At 44.4% G+C, this 22,500-nt stretch overlaps 1 protein-coding gene across 2 annotated transcripts in view; it reads left to right on the top strand.

Annotated features, from left to right (window-relative positions):
• The first annotated feature begins 1,568 nt into the window (after positions 1-1,568).
• il1rapl1b (interleukin 1 receptor accessory protein-like 1b) overlaps positions 1,569-22,500 on the top strand; it is a 285,665-nt gene continuing 264,733 nt past the window's right edge. For both annotated transcript variants that reach the window (XM_076303234.1, XM_076303235.1), the window contains exon 1: positions 1,569-1,650. In XM_076303234.1, coding sequence (XP_076159349.1) covers positions 1,569-1,650 — 82 coding nt within the window. The remainder of the gene's footprint in view (positions 1,651-22,500) is intronic.

A 22,500-nucleotide genomic window follows, 5' to 3' on the forward strand; every position in this document is an offset into this window, starting at 1 on the left:
GTCAAGTCAAAGTTTTTCAACATGGTGGTGAACGTGTCAATTAAGGTGACAGGCCTTTTCTCAAATGGCCCTTTCACGTCTCCAAGGAGCGAATGTGCCCTAGTCCGATTTTGTCCCTTCTCGGTGGGGAGGGGTAGCTAGTGGTGGTTGTGACAGAGTGGGGGGGGGGGGGTGAAGTGGATTTCATGACAGAACACCCTTGTCACATTTTTGTCAGTCATACACTCTCACAAGGCCTCATTCACTGCAAATGCAAGTCGGCAGGCAGGCTAGCAGGCAGATAGGCACTAGCCTAGCCTAGCGCAGATGCTGCTTATTTTTACCTCTAGAAAATGACTTGCGCCACACAGTTGTCGGCAGACAATGAGCGCGCAGGGCTGAACATCACCAGCGTGTGCCCAGCAAGCCAAATGACACATCCTGACCCTCCCCTCCGCCATGTGGGCTGTTGGGCGTGCGTGTGGGTGGAGGGCGATAAGCTCGAACAGAAGTGGGGAGAGAAAATACGGCGACACACACACTGGCAGATGAGCCATGGAGGCTCACTGCGGTACAAAAGAGCCGAGAATCCCTGGCATTGTTTCTCCCCCGAATGCTTTTTGGCAGTCGACAAACATTCCTGGAAGAATGACTGGAACTAGTAACAGAAATTGTAATTTTATTGCTGGCATATGTGTGCAGTTAGGAACAAAACATGAGGAGAAAAAAAAATGGAAAAAAAAGAGGGAGCGATAGAGAGAGACGTATCGCTGAACATACTGACACTGGAAGTGTTAATCCCATCCCCATACTCCACAGCTGCGTCAAGCTCACGTCATGAGAGCTTCGCAAGGACATCCTTTTTTCTCTCTCGTTTCTGTACTCAGCAGTCTAATTCTGTGTTCATCTCTCACAATGGCAACTTCATTTGAACATTTGGGGATGAGTGTAATTTTAGATTGACGTTATTTCTCCAGTCTGTGCACTTGGTTATGAAAATGACCCTTTGATCTTTCCGTAGAGGATAGCAACAACATGCTGCAAAGCCTGTATGAATGGGCAGCATTGTTAAGGCCATATGTGGTCATCCCTATTTCTGCATCCTACATACGTCCACAGATATGGAATTATCTCATTGTAGTTACATTTAGACTGAAATGCATATGTGGTTTGTGGACTGACATGACGACATGGGGTTTCAGAAATTCCATTGAATATTTATTTTGCTGAAGATATTAAGGCACAAGTAATTAGTTAACAATTCAACAGCAAAGCAACAATGAGATAGCTGCAGATATCAACCTTTACTGCTTTAAACCTGATTTACCTGAAATATGGTTTGCCATGTCATTTTCAAGAAAATAATTTCATTTCGACCTGTCTCCCTTTTTTCTGCTGAGTCATGCTCTTTTGTATAGGATGGTCACCTGGCTCCTCTTTCTCTTTGAAATTGTCTGAACTGTCTGCTTCAGTGAGAGGACAGCTGTTTGGTCAGCCGTGTCGAACTCCTGACACCTGTTTGACTCTCTCCCTCTCTCCCCCCCCCTCTCTATTTGTTTCCTCCTCCAGGACTCAAGGACAGGTGAAAAATGAAAGCTCCCGTCCCTCTGCAGATCCTGCTCTACGCTACTGTCATCAGGAGCTTGAAAGTGGTGTCAAAGAGAGGATCAGGTAAGGCTGCTCTGCTCTGCTGTGCTCTGTTGTACTGCGCTGGGACCGGTGCACTTGAGCGGGCACCACTTGCCCTTCACCTCCAAAGTACTTTATAGACCCCTGTTTTGGTCTGAGCTCTATGTCTGGAACTGATCCAGAATCAGTCTACCAAAGACAGGATCAACTGAAATTATTTTTTAAACTTTTTTTAAAAATTAATTTGGATTCACAGCTAGACAAACACTGGGTTGTTAATCTACTATGTTTTGTGTGGACTTGGTTTGGTATTTTCAGGGTTTTCTTATCAATGGATTGAAGTGGCAGTAATATTTCAATCATTTCTTTTTAGGCTGTGCTTTGTTTGGGGTATGAGCATGGGCAGGAGGTGTTAAAAAGCATTTCTGAACATTCAAGTGTTCAAAAAAGGGAAATAAAATAAAAAATCCAAGGTTAGCGCATTAGTCAGACAAGGTGTCTACCCACCCAGTGACACTGACAAACAAGCCTGTTGGAGAAGCTCATCTTTCGGACACACACCCATGGCCGTCTGGCCCCCTCCACCTCCCTCCACCTAATGTGTGACTTTCTGTAATGGCCGCTGAAGCCCGGCGGACACCTTTTTAGTCCCGGGTGACTGTGTGTGTGTGTGTGTGTGTGTGTGTGTGTGTGTGTGTGTGAGAGACAGAAAGAGAGAGAGAGAGAGAGAGAGAGAGAGAGAGAGAGAGAGATGGTGTCTGCAGACAGACAGGCAGACAGACAGACAGACAGACAGACACACAAACAGGCAGACAGATAGACAGACAGGGATATTAGCCCGTCTGCTGGCTGCTGGGGTGGTCTAGAGGGTGATGGAGGGGCAGGTGTAGGGGGTGGGTGAGTGGGCAGTGGAGGAGTAAGTGGAGGGTGGAGAAAGAGGTGGGGCAATGGGGGGATGAGGGGGTAGGAAGACTGACCAGCTGCAGCAGAGGAGGATCTGATTCAGATGGCATGTCTCTACACTCCATCTCCACTTGACAGACTGTTGGGCTAAGGGTAACTGGTCCTGTTGTATCTGTTTGTCTATCCATCCATCTTTTTATGTGTCTATCTGCTTATCTATCTGTCTATCTACAAGTATATATGATAGATAGATAGATAGATAGATAGATAGATACTGTAGATAGATAGATAGATAGATAGATAGATAGATAGTCTTGTTAAATTCAGATTTCAAATAGATGGAGAGATCCGTGTAGAAGAATGAGAGTAAAAAGAAGATGTTTTTGATGAATCTGACCGTCCCTAAGGTAGCATTTTTGCAGCGTGTTTGTTGTTAAAGTAGGTCACCCTCGCTTGGCTAATTGATTCCCGTTCCCCTCCACTAAAACGTGTGGCCAAATGCTTCTGCTGCAAAAATAGAAAACGTTGCCAGTCTGAGCTTCTGCTTTTTAGTCTAACCGTGCCGCAGCCTTTGCTGTTGACAGCAACAACACGAAGCACCCAAGGCCTCTCCTCCTCCTCCTCCTCCTCTTCCTCCTCTTCCTCGTCCCCTTTCTCGTCCTAGTCTTGGTAATGGCCCGGAGCAGCGAGGTACAGAAAGGTGGCTGGAGCCCCTGCCGTGGGGACAGATGGCCCCTCTCCTCACGTGGAACGGGGCCCTACCACGTCGCCATTATCAGCTCTAATCTGCAGCAGCGGGAAGCCACGGGGTGGCATATTGGATGTGTCGCGTGGGAACACATTTAATGTGGGGCGTGTGTGTGTGTGTGTGTGTGTGTGGAGGTGGGGGAGACACATTGAAGGTGGCGCAGTGACGCATTGGATGTGGGGAAGGAAAGAGACTGCAGAGTCTTTCAGGAGTAGTCAAATGCTTCACCCCGTTCATTGACCTCAAGGGGCTCACATGGAGAATGCATTAATAACATACATATATTAGTATCAAAAAAGATGTTTTAAATGGACGTAGTTTGCTTATGTGAAAGGTCAAGTGTTCTTGGGCATTTTAAGAGGAAACAACATTGTATGGCAGATGGAAAATTCATATAAATAGATGCAATTAGCTACAATTCAATTGACTCTGTTCCAAGACCACTCGTGGATGTCTATAGGTTATTAAAAGGACCACCAACAACCATCCATATATGCCACCATGTAGATTCAATCACTCTTGGGTCATTGGGTGACCTTTTATGGTATTTACTCCCTGTAAAAAATGAGACAGAAAGGTCAGGAAAGCATGTAACCCATTAATCAAATGCTGGCGTTTTTGCCCTCTCCTCCTCCTGGGTACTGTGGGACCCATTCAGGGACCACTCTTTCGTTAACAGGCCCCAGTAGACTGTTGGACATGGAGGTACTCACTGGAGCTTATGTATTAAAGAAAACAAAAAAAAACAAGAAACGTTCTGTGAGAAAAATAACTGCGACACAAAGTCCAACTGAGGCACATCCGCTTGACTTTTTATTTCACTGCTCGCGTTATTATCCTCTTCCCCCAACCTACCCCCCCCACACACACACACACACCCACCCCCACCCTCCACAACTCCTGGGTAGGTTGGACAACATGCTTTAGCTGTGGGCGCTAGCTAGGCTTAACTCTGTGTTCTTTGTCAGCGCTCCCTTGGGCGTGCTCCCAGGTGGTTGGCTGCATGGCAGCCCGGGCGGGGAAGGGATTGGCAAAGTTGGCTCGTAATAAATGGAGCCTCCACACTGGCTGGTCCGGATCGCTCTCTATTGTTCTCCACCGCCTATTAGAGGGCCAGCGACGGCTTCTCCATAAATCACGTCGCCTTTCTGTGAATCTCCGGCAGAGAGGATATTTGACCACGCTTGTTTATATGTGGGGCAGCTGTGCCGGTTTCGGGCTTGTAACCGAAGGGTTGCCAGTTCGATCCCCAACCCAGTAGGAAAAATGTGGGTGGGGTAAGTGGTTGAGCACTGCTCTCCCATGCCCACATCCACAGCTGAAGTGCCCTTGAGCAAGGCACCTAACCCCTCACTGCTCCCCGCTGCAAGGCAGCTCACTGCTCCGGGTTAGTGTGTGCTTCACCTCACTGTGTGTTCACTGTGTGCTTTGTTTGTTCACTAATTTACGGATGGGATAAATGCAGAGACCAAAATTCCATGTATACGCAGGTATAATTGGCCTTTAAACCTGATTTACATTTACATGTTTGTTTATTCATATTACACATTGTATGTTAGGAATTCATAAAACTACATTCCCGAATTCATTCATTCATTCATTCATTCATTCATTCATTCATTTTAGGTATTTAGCCAGATCTGAATATTCTATAGTATAGAATCTATACCCTACATTTAGTCACAGACTTTCCTACCCCTATAATCTCACGGTACTAAGGTTCATCAGGCACCCATATTTATGGACCATATCCATCCACTGCCTTCTCTATGCTGATTCTCTTTGATGGTGGTGGTATCCACAGAAGCTCTATCCCCCTGGGTCTTATTCTTATCTCAGGTTCCGTATCCAGTGAAAGCCTTGTGTGGCTTATGGCGATGGTGCTGTACAGTAGTCTTCCTACACAACTCAATCCATCACACCGCTCTACATTGATTTGCCAGTCTGCTTCCATATTATTATGCGTGGGGGGGGGGGGCACGTATCCATACGATGAATTTTTAATACATCTCAACCTTGCGTTGTGTGTATTTATAATTCCCCTATCAAAGTCCTCCCCTTCCCGAGGAATTTTTATTGGCTGAAAGGAACGAGCGTGGTGGTGGTGGTGGTGGTGGTGGCAATGCTTGCGTGCTGATCATGGCTTCTCATAACTGTCATCAGCACGCAGTCCCCTCCGGGCTCAACGCGGCTCGTGAAAAGGGGCACTTCCCGGCCCTCTCACCTGTCTGCCCCTGTCAAACGTCCTGCCTGCTGATATGGACGAAATGGCTGACCGGAGAGAGCAATTATAATTTTACTAATGCAGCAAATGCTGGGTGCGTCAAAGGAGAGGGAAAAAAATGGAGGGGAACGGTCACAGATGACGAGCGCTTGACGAGTCCATGTCATAGGTGCAGCGTAATGGCTTAAAGGCTACGATCGTTTCCTCAATAAGAATGAAGATGTATGTTTGTATGTATGTACAGTAGCCCACGTGCATGGAAACGTTATCAGCTGAGTGCAGAGTGTTTACTTAGCTTAAGGATATAACCTTTCAGAGTAAGGGATATCTGGGAAGGTTTTGTGTGGCACCGTAAAGGCAGGTAACGGCAGATAAAATGACTGTGATGAAAGAGAATGAGATACGTTTGACACTGCCACGAGGCTATATTCACTTCTAACTGTTTCCCTTCCCCCCACTTTTCCTGTGAAACAGGACGGGATAACTTTTTGATTTTCTTCTTTGACCTTATTTCCCCGCTTTTCAGTTTATTTGCTCCATTCCTTTTGATCAAGAGATGTTGCAAAAAGAATATTTCCAAAACAGTTGAAACAGTTTCTGGATGAAATATTGACTAAAAAGCATAACAAGCTCACTGTGCGTCACCTTTTGAGTTTACTTTAGATCTACAACATAGTAAAAGTAAAAATTTAAAAGGAAGCATCCTTAAGATGGAGAATTTCTAGTTAAAATGAAAATGTTTGTGTTTTTCATCTTGCACGCTAATTGCAATCCTTATTGTCTGAACAGTGCCATTTTTTCCAGGTCTCACATTGTGATGGGAAGGAGAGAGTCGCTCAGAAGCATGTTGAATGATGAAAATCGGATGTTGAGGCATTCTGCTAATGCAACTTGCCATTACCATACTGAGTGATAAACTGTCGCAAAATTTTTGAATGGAATCCAATGAACATTGATATTCACACAATGGTTGATGAACCACACTGCTGCTTGCTGAGCCGCCAGTGTCTTTTTTTCTTCATTGTATTTCTCTGTCTGAACACAAACACAATAGGTAGGCATTCATCTCGTTTGGCAGTCGTCTTATTTCCCCAAAATCTTCACAGGAACATCCTGATTCAGACTCGCCTGACTTCATAGGGCTCAAGGTGGTGCAACCTTTTTCTTTTTTTCGTTCCGTTAAAAAAGCTCAATTCATTTTTCTTCCAGTTTTGAACCACACTGCGTTTTAAGTGAGAAGTTAATTATAAGAGTATGTGCACTGCGTCTTGAGGTCAGACTGGTTTTCTCATCTTCAAATTCAGTCAATGCTAATTTTATCTAATAAATGTAAGTGGAAAGACGATTCCTCAGAAAATTCAATTAGGTTGTCATTAATGTAAAAGGGTATTATACTGCCAACATCAGTCACTCGTAGTATTTGATATTGGTGTTTCTTTGTTGGCTCACGCTGATTACTTCATGAATATCACACGTGTTGCCCTCAGCAAGGATTCCCTTAGCTTCGTTCCCTCAAATCCCATGACAGTGATGCCGATAAATTCAGGGAGATTACATGACCCCCCCATGCTGGGAAGGTCAAAGATCACATGGCTGCACGTCAAAGATGACAGGCTGAAGATTCTTAAAAGCACTAACACCGCCCCCCCAAAAGAGATTTCTTTAGGGGCAAATTTCATCAGCAGACTTGATTATGTCTCTGTGACAAATTATGTTCTGTCATGTGTGTGGTACAAAGGCAAATACCAGCTAATATGGAGAAGAAAGCAACAACGAATGCTGTAATAATTTAATTGAGTTTATTTAATAAATTTTTGTCAGTGCAGATTGCCATGTGCTCTGAACTGATGGACCACCCAGTGCGATAATCTTTTTTTGTTTGTTTTTGTTTTGTTTTTGTTTGCTGTTTTAAACATTTGCTATTGTGGAGTCCTCTAATTGAAACACAAACTAACATTTTTTTTAGGGTTTGTTTTGTGGGTTGACATTCAGAGCATTGCTGTGGCGCCCGGTGATTGACAGCTGCTCCCCGCATACCCGTCTCCCACATGCAGAATTTATTCACTCCGAGCAAATGGTGTTTGCCAGTGGAGGATAATGGCATCGCTTATAGTTCCCACTTTATCAAAGCTGATTGAATGATCTTTACAAAGCAGCTAGCAGTGCAAGTTAGTCAGCAGTTCCCATTAGACTGTTTCAAATCTGTTATGTTTGAGTTGACATATACAGTTTCAAAGTGTATTTAGTTACTGCAGTGCTTATATGCTTTTGTGCTTTGCTGTTTGTATGTATGTGCATATGTGTGTGTGTGTGTGTGTGTGTGAGAGAGAGAGAGAGACAGAGAGATAGAGAGAGAGAGAGAGAGATCGGTCTCTTGTTTTCTGTCGGAAACAGTGCCTAGAGTTTTCCAACATCCTTTTAAAATCTCCGGCTCCGCTGACTTTTAAAGAGTTGGAGGGAGAGGATGTCACAACTAGTTCATCAGCCCCAGACAGGGTGAGCCGCTCTGCCTCGGACCTGAACGTGGCCACTCACAGATTGACCAATAAAACGAAGAGGCCTTTAATTGGCGACGACAGTGAGTTCTAACAAGGGATGTCAGCGCCACACAAATTCAATTATGGCTGTTCACTTGACTTTGTAATTGATATTAAAGGATGTTAAATATGGCGCTGAACTGTCAGCGAGCGACAAGGGGAGGTTGTACCCACACAGACGAGGTGAGGTGCCCTTGCAGAGTACGGGCTTGCAAGTGCGCATGGCAGTCACACTGAACGACCTCAAAGAGAGAGAGAGAGAGAGAGAGAGAGAGAGAGAGAGACACAGAGAGAGAGAGGACACTGCAGTATTACTGCTGTGTGTTTGGGAGCACCCCGGCGCTAGCTGTGAGCGCTGTGCCAGAGGCACTGAATTGGGGTTTCGAAGTCAACCATACAGAATATTTATGTTTGCAATGCTCCCATGAAATTACCTACAGCGGCGAGGGGCATGCATCAATGAATAATACATTAATAATGAAAATGAAACAGGGAAAGGCTTGCAGGGTACGCCTCGATTTATCGGGTAAATAGTTAGCTACAGAGGCACTTAGTCGTCGTGCGGTTCTGAAACGGATCTGGGCCGGAACAGGGTTCGCTCCCACGCAGCACCCCAAGTAGCCCAGAGTTTCTTCCCGGGCTTCGGCAGAACGTCAGCGGTACCCGTCCTCTCGGCGACGCTGAATGTCTGGCGCAGTTTGGCACTGCAGGGGGACTTGCTGTTGCGAGCATATGGCGACACAATTGGAACAAATAAAATGTGTGCGCGCCAGTTTTCAAGCTGGGGATCTATTCCGCAAATTAATTTATAATTAGATTCTCCCCCTGGGTCAATTCCTTCAATTTCCAACCAGTTGTGGTATTGATTCCCCCCTCCACAAGGCATAATCTACCCTCAGCTCCATCTGCATGCTGACGCCTTGCTGCTTCCATTCTTTCTCTGCTCTCCTCTCTATTTCGTTGACCCTCTCATCTGACAGAATAAGAGGCAGAGTATTTCCTGTGCTATGATGGTTGAATTGCATGTTTTTGTCCTCTCAAGGCTGTGTTTAGTGTTCTTAAATGGCCATTACACTGTATTGATCAGGCTTGCTTCTGACTCCTTAAGCTGGTTGCCCCTCATCATGATGATGATGATAATGATCGTGATGATAATAATTAGTACTCAGGATCATTTGAAAGAGCGATAATCCAGCTGTTTGGCTCAGAGCCATGTGTCTTCACTGAGCAATGGTTACACGTGCAAACATGCTCGTTTTCCTGTCTCTCCTCCTGCCTCACACACACACACACACACACACACACACACACGCACACGCACACGCACACGCACACATACACACGCACAAGAGAGAGAGGTGGCTGTAGGGTGATGTAGAGGGACATCATTTGTAGGAGAGGAGAATGTGAGGTGCTTCTGTATTACAGTCTATTTACTGTGTGTGTGTGTGTGTGTGTGTGTGTGTGTGTGTGTGTGTGAGAGAGAGACAGAGAGAGAGAGAGAGTCAGAGAGAGAGATAGAAAGGACGAGATGGACAGAGAGATAGAGAAAGAGACGCTCCTGCCTCACTGCTGCAAAAAGGTGATCAATGTGGAGATTTATTACCCGCGGCTGCTCCCAGGGGTCTGGTTGCGGCTTTGTAATAGCATTACATGACTGAGACCATGGTAAATTGGCAGACAACTAATTGGCAGACAACTACTCTACTGGGATGGCAATAACAAGATGGCAAAGATTATCTGTAAACTTGAAACTGGCCAGTTATTAGCCTTTTAGACCACCATCAGGTCTTTGAAGATAAACATTTTCCCCAACATATAATTTCCGAGGCCAATCTAGCTCCTGGCTAGGCTTGCATGTGGATTCTGTGCATGTCATTATCTTTTGTCAATGATATATAGCAGAGTAGCGAGCTGTCATCATTTCAGGCTGATGTATGGGTATTTGATGTTATATGTCCATATATGAAATGCTTAAATTAATTCCCCAGTTTGCTATTTAAACTACACTCATACTGATTGATTATTCTTTTAATAGGTTTTCCAGCCTTCACTAAAACAAATTGTAGTGATTCACTGATATTTTGCCTTTGGAAGTTCATAATTCTCATTAGCTTGGCATGATGTTATTTGTGGTTTGTTCCATTGCTCCTCGTGAATAGGGCAAATGGAAATGACCATGGCCAATCTCAGTAGTCGTTTGATCTGTTTTTACAGAGAATGCACCGATAAATTGCCTTCTTCTTTCTCTGGACTTTGACAGGAAATCATCGTTGGAACGCTTAGGCGAGATGATTTGACATGTTCGCTAGACAGCCTAGCTGTAAGCATGGAATGCACAACAGATGTTGAGGTCCAGTCTCCACATCTCATAATCAATACCGAAATGTTTCTTTTTCCACAAGAAAGACTCTATCTCTCTCTCTCTCTCTCTCTCTCTCTCTCTCTCTTCTCATTCTCTCCCTTTCACAACGTTTGCGCTCCCAAGGTTTCTCATGATGTGGAATCTGCCCTGACGAACGATTGGGGAGAAATAGCCCAAGACTGACAGGACATGACAGGCCTGTGTCTCGGAACATTTAAAACCCTGTGATGAGTGCCAGACGAGAGGGCTGTTGTGGTGCAAGAGCATCCCTCATCAGCCATGCCCTGCCCTTCCCTCATGGGTTATTCGCCAAAGCATTAAATATTTTCTCAACGTTGGTTAGAAATGTTCTTTGACAATCCTAGTGCTTGGCATCCATGACTGTCTCATTTCAGGCCTTTTGTCCTCCAGTCTTTCTACATTGGATTGTGTTTTATTTCTCCCCGCTCTGTTCGTCGTCTCTGTTCAGACCAGGTTAGTTTCCCCTGGCAGTGGTGCTTTGTCATCTGTGTTGACCTGTCATCAGCGGGCTACAATTCACTGCAAGCTCCTGTGACAAGTGGCGCACCCATGAGCGAAGCCTCGTGTGTAGTTAATCATTGGCTAAATCACGGAAGCTGCAACCTATTTAACCCCCCTTCCCCAAGAGTACTGAGTACTGTACAGGTACCTTTTTTTCCTGTGTGGGCATGACTATGATGTGCAAGATTAGGACTGCTCTCCAGCTTTTCTGCACTCTTAAAACAATGTGTTGTCCCTGTCTGGACACAAAAGATGTGTTAAAAAAAACAATGCAAGTTGGGTTGTTTTGAACGCAAGTTGTGTTCGTTTAAACACATATTGTGTAAAAAATAAAAAAAGGAAACAACACAAACTGTGTTGTCCCTATCTGGACACAGAGATGTGTTAAAAATAACGCAAGTTGTGTTGTTTTCAACACATTCGTTTTAAGTGTGTAGAGATGTGCCACTGTGTAGTCTCAGTAGAGTTAAGTTGTGTCATGAAAAAACAACTATTATGCACTTGTGAAATGCAAGCTTGTACTGTATCTTTCTCACAGAAAAATAGTGTGAAGTTGAATAATAGGAGCATTAATGATGTTCTGTGGGTTGCTATTTTGGCAAAGAAATAGTCTTCTTGAAGTTACCATTGATTGTAATTAAAATGAAAAGAGTTTGAACGTGAAGCAGCAGGGACACTTTTCTTGTGCCAGCAGATTGGAGGTTGAAAATGAGGTCTTTTTCCAAATTAAAGGCAAAAAAAACCCTTCTTAACTTCTCCTCAAAGCATTCAGTCTGAACAATGGCTCTAAATGACTGAAACACACTTGTGCAGTTTCATTAAGCACACAGCCATGATTGATCACTCACCACACTAATTAAACTAATGCATTTGTCTTCTATCTCTGTCTCAGCCATCTCTAAGCCACTAAGGCCACCATCACTCCACGTTCTCAGTGTCCATCCGAAATATCAGAGAGGAGATGAGAATGACACAGTGAACCTCTGCCATGCCATCAAGCTGGAGTTACGCCTTTATGATTGACGGTAGTGCCAATTTCAGATTCGCTGTTCAGTATCGTGTTGTGCTGCGTCATAGTGCCTATTTGCTTCAGCAGTTGTATGTATGTCAGACTCACAAGCCTGACAGCTGTTTAGCATACAGCAGATCTGGCCCTGATCCTGATCCTTGGCAAAGTCAGCTGCCATCTTCGTGTCAATGTGTTCACAGTTATCTAATATACTTCACGTTTAAACGGGTAATTTCCCAAAGCTGTTATGAGCTGCTAATGTGTCCCCTGACATAGCGTACATCTGAAAATTACATGATGCCAACATCAAGAGTGAACGAGTAGACTCTAATTTCAGAGTACACTCTAATCGTAACCTGATAATAGGAGCGGTTATGCAGTGGTCACTCATTTGTTTACACTAATGGACATTTTAAATGCCCTTTTGGTTTTGTTGTTTGTAGGTACAAAGCTGATTACAATTATGTTGTTCAGTTCAATTTACATACTGCTGATGTAGCTTAGATATTGCTAGTGGCGTGCATTTTGTTGCTGTTGTTTTGCAGCACTTTCTGTCTGAAATCTGGACGAGACATTTGGTATCAATTGATTTTTTGGGGGCAAAGGCTTGTGGGTAAACAAAGAGGATGAGTAGCCAGTGATTAAAAGACGAGCCAGGGCATTGTGTCGCAGTCGGCTCGACATTTGGGTTTGTTTATTTCCTGTGACTTGCTGATACGCTCATTTAGCCAGGGAAATCCCGCATCCAGGGCAAAGAAAAAAAAAAAGGGATCATAGCCATGCGCCTTAGAAAAGAAAGATAAATACGGAATCATTCAAGCCTGTGAATGTTCTGAGGAGTGCCTTCGACAGTCAGGCGGGCGTTTGTAGCCAATTTTCAGGATTATATGTGTTGTTGATAATGAGCTTTCGACAGGGATTGGATTGAGACATGGAGGAGGCCATTACTGTCTTTCTTGTTGCCTAATTGCAGAAAATCCTGTCCAGCTTTCAGGAAAGAAAAGCACACATACACCCATCGCAAAGATTTCTCAAAAATAAAAATCCGAGAGATGTAGGAGGGTTGTAGAAACTCACAAGAGCTCCTCTGTGTCCTTCTCTACCTATCTATATATCTCGTTCTTTCTGCTGCTCACTCACTCAAACCATCAAACCTTTGCCAAGGAGAAGTAATATCCTGCAGGTACAGTACAGAAAGTCTTTTTTTTCCCCATTCGCAGACTTGCTATCTGGTACGTCAGGCATATAACGGCAGAGAGCTGAAGCACAGCTGTAAGAGGCTTCAGTGCTCTGAGAGTAGTAGTCCTGCTCTTGTCTGTCTCTCTCTCTCTCTCTCTCTCTCTCTCTCTCTCTCTCTCTCTCTCTCTCTCTCTCTCAATTCTCCCCGCCTCTCTCTCTCTCTCTCTCTCTCTCTCTCTCTCTCTCTTGCTGTCTCTGAGTGCATCAAGCTCTGACAGTGATGGCTGCTAGCACTGATTGCTACAGCATTGTTACAGATGCCCAAAGGCTAGGGCTACGGCACTGCTCAAACAATAATTACCAGCAGTGATCTCATTCCCATACTTCTTGTGGACTTAATTCCCCCACTCCAGGACTCTGATGTTTCTACCTGCAGTGTGTTCACTGGCTAATGGAATGTTTCTTTTTTTTTTGTCTTGACGAAGGAATTGGATTACAAGCTAATGCTGGAGTTCCCCTGGTGTAGAGTGTAATAAAAACATGCGGTTGTGGCCACATGCTGTGATTGTGTTATCTAACTGGCACCCTGTAGGGTCATTTTGCGTTACTTTTAAAATCGAAGTTTGGAAGAGAGAGAGAGAGAGAGAGAGAGAGAGAGAGAGAGAGAGAGAGAGAGAAAAAACAACCATTTTTAACTTGAATTTGAATATATGTTCAGGATATATCAGCAAAGGGATCACACAAAAAGTGTCACTTCAGATCCAGCTGTACTGTGATGAGGCTGACAATAAGCCTTCAGCAACTGTATCAACTTCAGGGACTAATCAAGGATTGATCAATTGGCGTCTCAATTATACAATTACGTCCTGCTGCGTTGGCTCCTCTAGACATAATTTGAGTTGCAGAGGCTGTAGTGGAATATAATATTAGCTCCACATCGATCACAGTGGGGCAGCATTGATGATAAGAACTGGAAGATGCTGATCAATACTCAAGCTGAGCCAACTTTAATGGTCTCTTGCTTTGCCCTTTACTTTAAAAAAAAACCATTGTGTAAATGTCATTCTCCCTACACACAATTCTATTTTGAAAGAGCTATTGCAGGTCTGGACGTTGTCGAAGGCCAGGACTTAGTGTAAAGTACATGTCTGAAGCAGGTCTCTTCTGTGGACCTGGCACCTGTTCTTTGTTATTGTAAGTGATTTTCCCAGTTAGCAGTTAGCATAAATTATAATGATGAATTTGCACTCACAGAGAACTCTGAATGAATGGCAGTGATTTTTCCTAATGGCAAATAAATGTGACATCTGATTGCCACTCCAGGAGGATTGCAACCGAGGAGAATGAAGAAATATGACCGGAACATATGTACGCAGTGGTGTGCCACAATCCAGTCTGATCTATCTAAATACTCCAGATCATATTGCGTCTGTTTGCAAATCTCTGTTGCTCTCTCAGAGGTCCACTTGTCTTTTGCTGGCAGATTTCTTCATCTCAGTCTTTGCTCAGATATTATGTGGGAGCCATCAGTTGAGACTCAGCTTTGGCTGGTCTTCTGGTGGACCAATTAGCAAACAATGGCTACTGGTTAGAGTGATGAGAGAGAAAATGGCCGTGAGATCAATGTCATGACAGCACATGTTATTTCAGTCACATGGAGAAAGTCATGGAAACCCATTACTATAGGTCTTAGGGAGCTTGATGTGCCCAATGCCTGTGGTTTAAGAATAAGCATCCTCAGCTTTTACATTGAGCTGATCCAATAGCATGAAATATAATGTTGACCAATGGTTGTTAGCGACAGTGCCAACACCATCAAATGTCTGCAGACCACAAAGAATGTAACAAAAACTTGTGGGATAGCAGATTCAGGCTAGAGGTCCATTCCATTAATTATGCAATATTGAGTGCACGAGTGAATCTCCTTCTGATTTCCCTCTTCCCTCCCCTCCTTCTTATGCGTTCTCTCGCTCTGTCTCTCTTTTATTAGACTTAGCCCTGGCAACTAGTTGGCTGCTTCTTTCCCTGGTGTCTAACTCCATAACAACAATCTGCCGCAATTCCATTCTGGGTGAATTCGTTACACCCTCTGCAGATTTTGCTGGCTCTGACTGGTTCTGCCTCTCCTCCCCTGTTTCCTGTGTGCTCTCACTCTACCTCTCCCCCTCTCTTTTTCTCTCTCTCCTTACCCCCCTCTTTCTTCCTCTTCCTATTTATTTCTCTCTCTCTCTCTCCTTTAGTCTGTTGGCGGAAACGGGAGATTGTTTTATAAATGAGGCAGTCAATGGACAGACACTGACCATGCAGTGGCAACTCTCATGTGAATGTCCCCCTCTGCTCACACACACACACACACACACATACACACAGACACACACACACACACACTCACACACCTCTGCCTCACACTCTCCTTTCAGTTTGCCTGGGGATGAAGCTCCCCGATAAATCTCACTCCTCGCTTTCTTGCCAGCTCCTCCCGAGTTACCATCAGCAGCACTCCAAAGGCAAAAAAAAAAAGAGAGAGATATCTGGGAGCCAAAATTCATGCGCTGCGGCAAGAGACGTTTGAACACTGCTGATTTGGTTAATGTGCGCAACATCATATCTAATTGTTAATAAGCACTCCTAGGTGGGCTGCGAATGGGCTCGGCATTTAAACGAGGCCCCGGCTCCCACAGTTTGCAATGGTCCGCTGATCAGAAAACGGGCGATGAGATTATTCTAATGTCCTCTCAATACTAACGTGTTTTTGCAGCGGAACTGTCACAGAGAGAAGCGTTTTTGTCGCCTCCTCCTTGTCTTTCAGGGGATGCACCTTTGATCTTAAGATAACAGGCTTGTGGAAAATGGAGCACTTTGCATGCATTTGCATAAATGTACATATGTGTATATGCAAGAGGCCGTTGCTAAGCTTGAACAAGTGTTGTTTGCAACCGATGTGTAATAACTTTGTATATATTGCATTAGTCAAATGCAATGCCACGCAAAAGTGTACATACGGTAATGGATGGTGTCAAATCAGGCCACAGATACTGCGCTAACATGGAGATCTAATTCTTAGAAGGTAAATCATGATTGAGATAGAGCTAGTGTAGACTTTATTGTGGTTGCTATTGTTGAAACAGTTACTTGTGAGTTAAAAGGTAGATAAATAAGATATGTTAGGCAACGGCAATCTAATTTCTCCAAGTTCTCTGTGATGAAATCTTAAGCTGATGCATGGCTCCTTTCCATGCTACAGTATGTAGGTCTCAAAAAGCCCACATTGGTCCTCCTTGACACAGTTCTCTCTCCAGTTCACCTATGCTGAGATTCTACTTGTTATTACGTCGATTCATTCTCATTATCAGACCTCTAGTGCTGCCATGCGGAAGGCAAAATAAGAATAAGCTCTGAAGAAGTATTTCCCCCCATTGTTTGTGTTTGTATAGTGAGTTTATGCACTCCGGCTTGGCTGGAAGCCCTGAGGTAATATTATTTTTTGATAACAATGAAATTGCTTTTGATAATGTCCAACAGTGGGGATTGCCTGAGATGGACAGAGTCATGCTGTAGAGCAATAAACAGGATCCTTTTAACTAGATGAACTAACACTTTAAAATTATGTGACTGTGTACATACTGAAATGCATAACAATTACCTTTGTGCCCAGGAGGCAAGAGCAGCACATGGAATATTCCTGCTATGTGATTTCCTACTACAATTCCCATAAAGCAGTGGGGGCAAGTGGCTGCAAATGAGTAGACCCACTGCGATCCACATTAAAAGCTGGTGTATTTCGCAGTTATGTGAAATAAATGTCGTTGTGCACAGACTCACAGTTTTAAATCATGTTTAATCATGGCACACACTCTTACATCCATCAACATTGTTTTAAATACTGGGGTCCCACAGGGCTGTGTCTTCTCACCCATCTTTTTCTCTATATACACTAATGAAATCACCTGCAACAACAGGAATATCACTTTTCAAATAATATTATGCTGATGACAAGGCCTTGGTGGCCCACCTGAATGACGAGCACTCCTTGTCCGTGCGCAGGCAGTCCAAAGCTCCCTGGAATTGAACATCAGCACGACCAAAGTGCTTTGTTTCGGGAGGAACAGAACACCTGGCACCCCACACCCCCCCTCTCCAAACCTCTCAGTCTGGATGGGCAGGTGACGAAACAGGGGCACGTTTCACAAAACCATAGTTGCTAACTAAGTTAACTTTGTTGGTTGCAATGCAATGCAATGCAACAGGTTAGCAACTATGGGTTTGGGAAATGCACCCCAGGTTGAGATCTTTAATAAGTGTGTGGACCCAGAGATTAACCAGAATCAGTCTTTCACACAACATGCTGATGGAATTTATTAAAAAAGCTAAAAACCTGAGGAGCCTGGAAGGTTTTAATGTTAGACAAGGCATTTCAACAGTGGTATAGTAGTCACTAATTGAATCAGTCCTCACGTTCAGTGTTGCATCCTGGTACAACGTCTTGACAAAAACAAAGCAAGGAAAAACTCACAAGAATCATCAAGCATGCTGCCAAAATTACTAATACTTCTCAGACCCAGTTCTCAGACCTTCATGCAGTAGAAAGAAAGCATGAAGGATCCTTCACACCCCCTCCAACGTTCTTTTCAGCTGCTCTCATCAGGCAGATGGCTCAGAGCACCTCTGGCTACAAAGAGAACAAATAATCTTCCATTCCCACTGCTATATGAATGGTAAACAAGGAAAACACATACTGTCACTACCTGATAATTGCAGCTTAGCACATTTATCTAATTATTTATGGATTTTTTTGTTATGCTCTCTCTTAGCCAAATCCCTATGAGCCTCTAACCCAAGTAAATGTTCTATTACCATGTGATAGACAATAAAGTTTTTTGAATCCTTGAATCCTTTTAAATAGTCACTTTCCCTTAAAATGTGCACTATAGAGAAATGTGTTATTCATGAGCAGCCCCCTGGCCTCTCCTCTACTCCTCTCTCTCTCTCTCTCTACGCGCCCCGGTGGCCATACACCACATGAAAGTGTATCTGAATAGGACTTCACTCCTCGTGAGTCATGCTTCGCCCCCTACACACACACACACACACACACACAGACACACACATACTTTACATGGCATTCGGACTATCATTTTCAGTAAAGTATCCCGCAGCTTGCATGCTCACTGTAATTACCCAAGGCTCTTCTACCTTCACCCTGAAGCTCACTGTCTCAGCCTCCTCTCTCTCGCTCTCTGTCTCTCTCTCACACTCTCTCTCTCCTCTCTCTCCACAGTGTGTCATGCTATAATCTCAACTGTACCATGTTTTCTATGCAGCACACGGCAGGGAAGCACGTCCCAGGGATGCAGCTAAAGGAGGAGAGAGGGTGTAGTTGTCAAGTGAGGCTCCACAATCATTCATTACTTCTCACATTATTATTTTCTATTACATGTTGCATTTAATGTTTTGATGCCTGTCCCCTAGATGCATGGGTGAGTGAGCGAGCGAGCGAGAAGTTTAAAAAAAGAGAGGGAGAAAATGATATCAATTTTGTTGATTGACAGCAGGCATGGACGCAGCATGCCTCACAGTGTCTTGCTACCAGAGGGTTTTAGAATAATGACAGATATATGAGCGCAACTGAATATCCAGTCTGACTTTAGGGTAATTGCTGCCCATGGATTAACGATGGAATCCTTCACGACAGGAGAGGGGGATGGGGGTGTGTGTGTGGAGGGCTGAAGATTTCTTTATTTATTTCATTAAAAGAAAAAATCAGCCACTCTAGTGTGAGCGACTCAAGGTTTTTTTGGCTGTGCAGCACGCTCAAACCCATGCTGAGACATGACAGGCTTTTTCTTTTTTTCGCGTATTTGACCTTGCTTATACAATGAGTGCAGTGCAGAAGAAACGCATCATTACATCAGGGTGCAACCGAACTTGGCAATCCAATAGTCACACAATCACAACATCAACGTCTCCATGATGTACCGGTAATTGCAGTGTTTACAACAATCATGATGACAGTCAGTATTTTCCCTCATGGCTTACAAGCATTTTATGACCTACAGTATGTTTCAAATGCAGTCTATGTGTCTGTGTGTATGCAATGCTTCACGTTTGTGTATTGAGTATATATTTTTTGTGAATTATTCTGGATACTTAGGACAAACAACTCTCCGCAGTCACAGATGCAGCTGTGGTTACAGTAGTGCAGGGGGGGGATCTATATTGCAGGTATGGTATGCGCCTACTTTTGCTATTGTTGAACACTTGGATGTGACCATGTGCAAGATGGAGGAAAATACACTCTTGGACTCGTATTATCATTGTAAGAATTTTTCCGATCTTGCTCAAATGCAGTTGTTTTTATGTCATATGTCCTTATTCATGTATAAATTGGCGAGGCTTTCAAAAACAAGGCTGTGTATTTTTTTTTCAACACAATATTGAAATGTTAAATGTGATGAAAAGGCTATCTTCCACATGCATTCTGATTTCAACACATTGCGTGGGGAGCCATGTCCCTGAAGGTCTCTGTTCAGATGTGTCGTGACTTGTGGCATGTTTTTAGCGAGATGAGATTGTTCTTTTGAAGAGCGATGTCGAGATGAGTGCTCGAGAGAAACGGAGTCTCTGGGGCAACGCCACGACCAGGTGTTTTTGTGTCCCCTTTTTCACCTGTCAGTTGTTTCGCTTAGCCTCTGAAGTGAAGCCAGGGGAAAAGGCATAAACGACTAGATTTGATTGGTAAACAAAGCTGCCCATGGTCAAGTGTGTTTGGTGTGTGTATTTGTGTGTGTGTATTTGTGTGTGTGTGTTTTTCTTTTCACAGATGCACAATACAAACAAATATGATCATTACTGGGAAATGCAAGCTCCGCCGTCTAAGTGGAAAATGATATGCTCACTCTCAAAAACTTGCACCCCCCCCCCCCCTACATTCTGTGTAAATATTGATGCCAAGTACCAAGCTCCTCGCATTTGAGGAAGAAACAGAAGAATAAGAGATGAATATGCAACAATACACTTTTTTCTCTTCTAAACACTCCTTCAGTGTGGCAATTAGCATTTATTATGCTTGTATTGTCAATCTGCCTGAGGAAAATAGAATAACACACCTTAAAGCAACAGTATTGAGATAGCTGTCTTTGAATTTCACAGCGGGGAAATATTTTGCATCCAATAGACATCAACTGTCTCTGGGATTGGTACTTTATCTCTGACAGTGACGGCACGATTAGCACATGATTGAGGAGTGATTGGGAATGTTTTTGGTGGAGTGCACTGGAGGCTTAATTCCCGGTTCTTTCTTGGCATTGGGAGACCGGGGGCTGTTTGCGGGCTCTTGGCCTGATGAGGTGTCAGACTGCGTTGTGTTTGTCAGGATCACAGCGTGTGGCCCCATTCAACCGCCCCTCTTTGGAGCGAAGTTTTCAAAACATCCTCAGTGGCAGTGTGTTCACTTACCCTCCCTCCCTCCCTCCCTCTCTCTCTCTATCTCTCTCACTCTCGCCTTCTTCCCTTTGCCCAAGCATTTTCCCTGTGCCCACCCCCCTCCTCGCCCAAACCATGCCACATTATAACCACGCTCACACCCCACACCCCCATTTTGAACACTGCGTTCTTGTTCTCCTTTATGAGTCCGGCTTTTCTTAGCGGGCTGACTGGAGGAGCCCTGAAAATCGTCGGAAAGCAACAATAAACCTGTGCTGCGACATGCAGAAAAGCCAGAGCCAATCTTTATTGGCTGGGAGGGACCCTCGCCAAGTCCGGGCTTTTTTTGTCTCTGTGTCTGCCTCCAATGAAAACGGGAAAAGACAAAAATGACAGAGAAAAGGGAGGGATAAGAAAGAAAGAAAGAATGACAGAAAGAAAGAAAGAAAGAAAGAAAGAAAGAAAGAAAGAAAGAAAAGGAATGGTTGAAAAGGAGGGGGACAGAGTTACAGAGTGTACAAAAGGAGAGGAGAGCAACGAAAAGGAGCGGAGAGGAGAGAGTGCTACTGCAGTATGGGCTGACGTACGGCAGGAGAGTTGGACCGCTACCAAGCTTAGGTCCCTCTGTTTCTCTTACCACCTCTTTCTCTCTCTCTCTGTCTCTCTCTCTTCCTCTCTCCCTCCCTCTCTCTCTCTCTCTCTCTCTCAGAGTCAGTCTGCTGGAACACGCCGCTCACCACACTAGCTCTCACCAGTCAGCGCACAGAGGAAGTGCCATTCACTGCTAATGCCTTTTATGCCTGTTATAATGAAAAGGAAATTACCTGGGAAAACTCCCACTGCTCCTTGCTCTGGCACAACTCCCCCTGCCCCCCCCCCCCCGCCCCTGCCCCGCTCTGCTCCCGTTTTTGTGAGGGGAACGTCTCGGCGGGGTCAAGGCGCTCGCCCGGATGATTCTCTTTCGCCGACTCGCCAGAGCTCAGTCGACGGGGCCCCGCTTTTAATTGCTCCTGGCCGTGGCTAATTAAGTTGGTCATTTTTCCGCACGCCTGCAAACGAGGGCGTCTCTGAATTCCAGCTTTTCATTAAAGCGTGGGACGGTTCAACTCCTGCAGCCCTTCTGAATTTGAAGCTGCACAATTTATTTTGAACGCGTCGTTGCATATTTCTCTTTCACGTTTCAAACTTCCTCCCTTTCCCCCTCCTTTCCCCCCCCTGTAGCTCCTTTCACCACATGTGTATTTGAAATATTTATTGCTCTCTGCTTTTTTTTAAATTATTATTATTCCCTACTGATTAAAAGGCAGCCGAGGATGCTCAATGATTTCCCAGCAATCTTCTGATCAATAAATTCTACATATTAATTAAGTTCTTCTGTCAGATCCAAGGCCTCGCTGAAATGTGTCGACTCCTTGGCAGCGCCTGTGAGCCAATGGGCTTTCTCGATGAGACCGAGGTTTTTCCCGTGGTCACCCTCACGGAACACCTGCGAGCCCTTGCCAGATATTTACAGGGCTGTCGCTCATTTATTTATCTGTTTATATGACATGGAGTGACAGAACATTATAGGACTGTAAAATTGAATTAGAGGTAAAGTTCTCACTCGATGTGTTTTGATGGCCGTGGTAGAGGCTTTACGGTCCCCCGTGGTCTTTTTAACAGATTACATTTGATTACTGCAGAAAACATAAATAAATCCGGTGGGAAATATAGGCCACTTTGGTCGCGCTGCCAAACAGGGCGTCTACTCGCCCCTGCAATGTTACCTGGGGGCTGACATAGTTTCACCAAGGACGGTTATCAGGTGACGTGCTCGAATTAGGCAAAAGTTTTTTTTTTTTGTGCTTTGGTACAAAATCATTTTGGAGAGCGAAGACATCACTCAGCTCCCGTTGCCAGCGCTCGTGTGGAGAGCCAGTCTGTTTTCTCAGGCAATTTCGGCCCACCTTCTTGACTCCCCTTGCACTGACAAGGTGTACAGGC

This window comes from Alosa pseudoharengus, unplaced genomic scaffold (assembly GCF_046254945.1).
Source record: "Alosa pseudoharengus isolate Yale_2024_CS ecotype anadromous, Long Island Sound unplaced genomic scaffold, YU_APseudo_1.1 YU_APseudo_1.1_scf_24, whole genome shotgun sequence".
NCBI lineage: Eukaryota > Metazoa > Chordata > Actinopteri > Clupeiformes > Clupeidae > Alosa > Alosa pseudoharengus.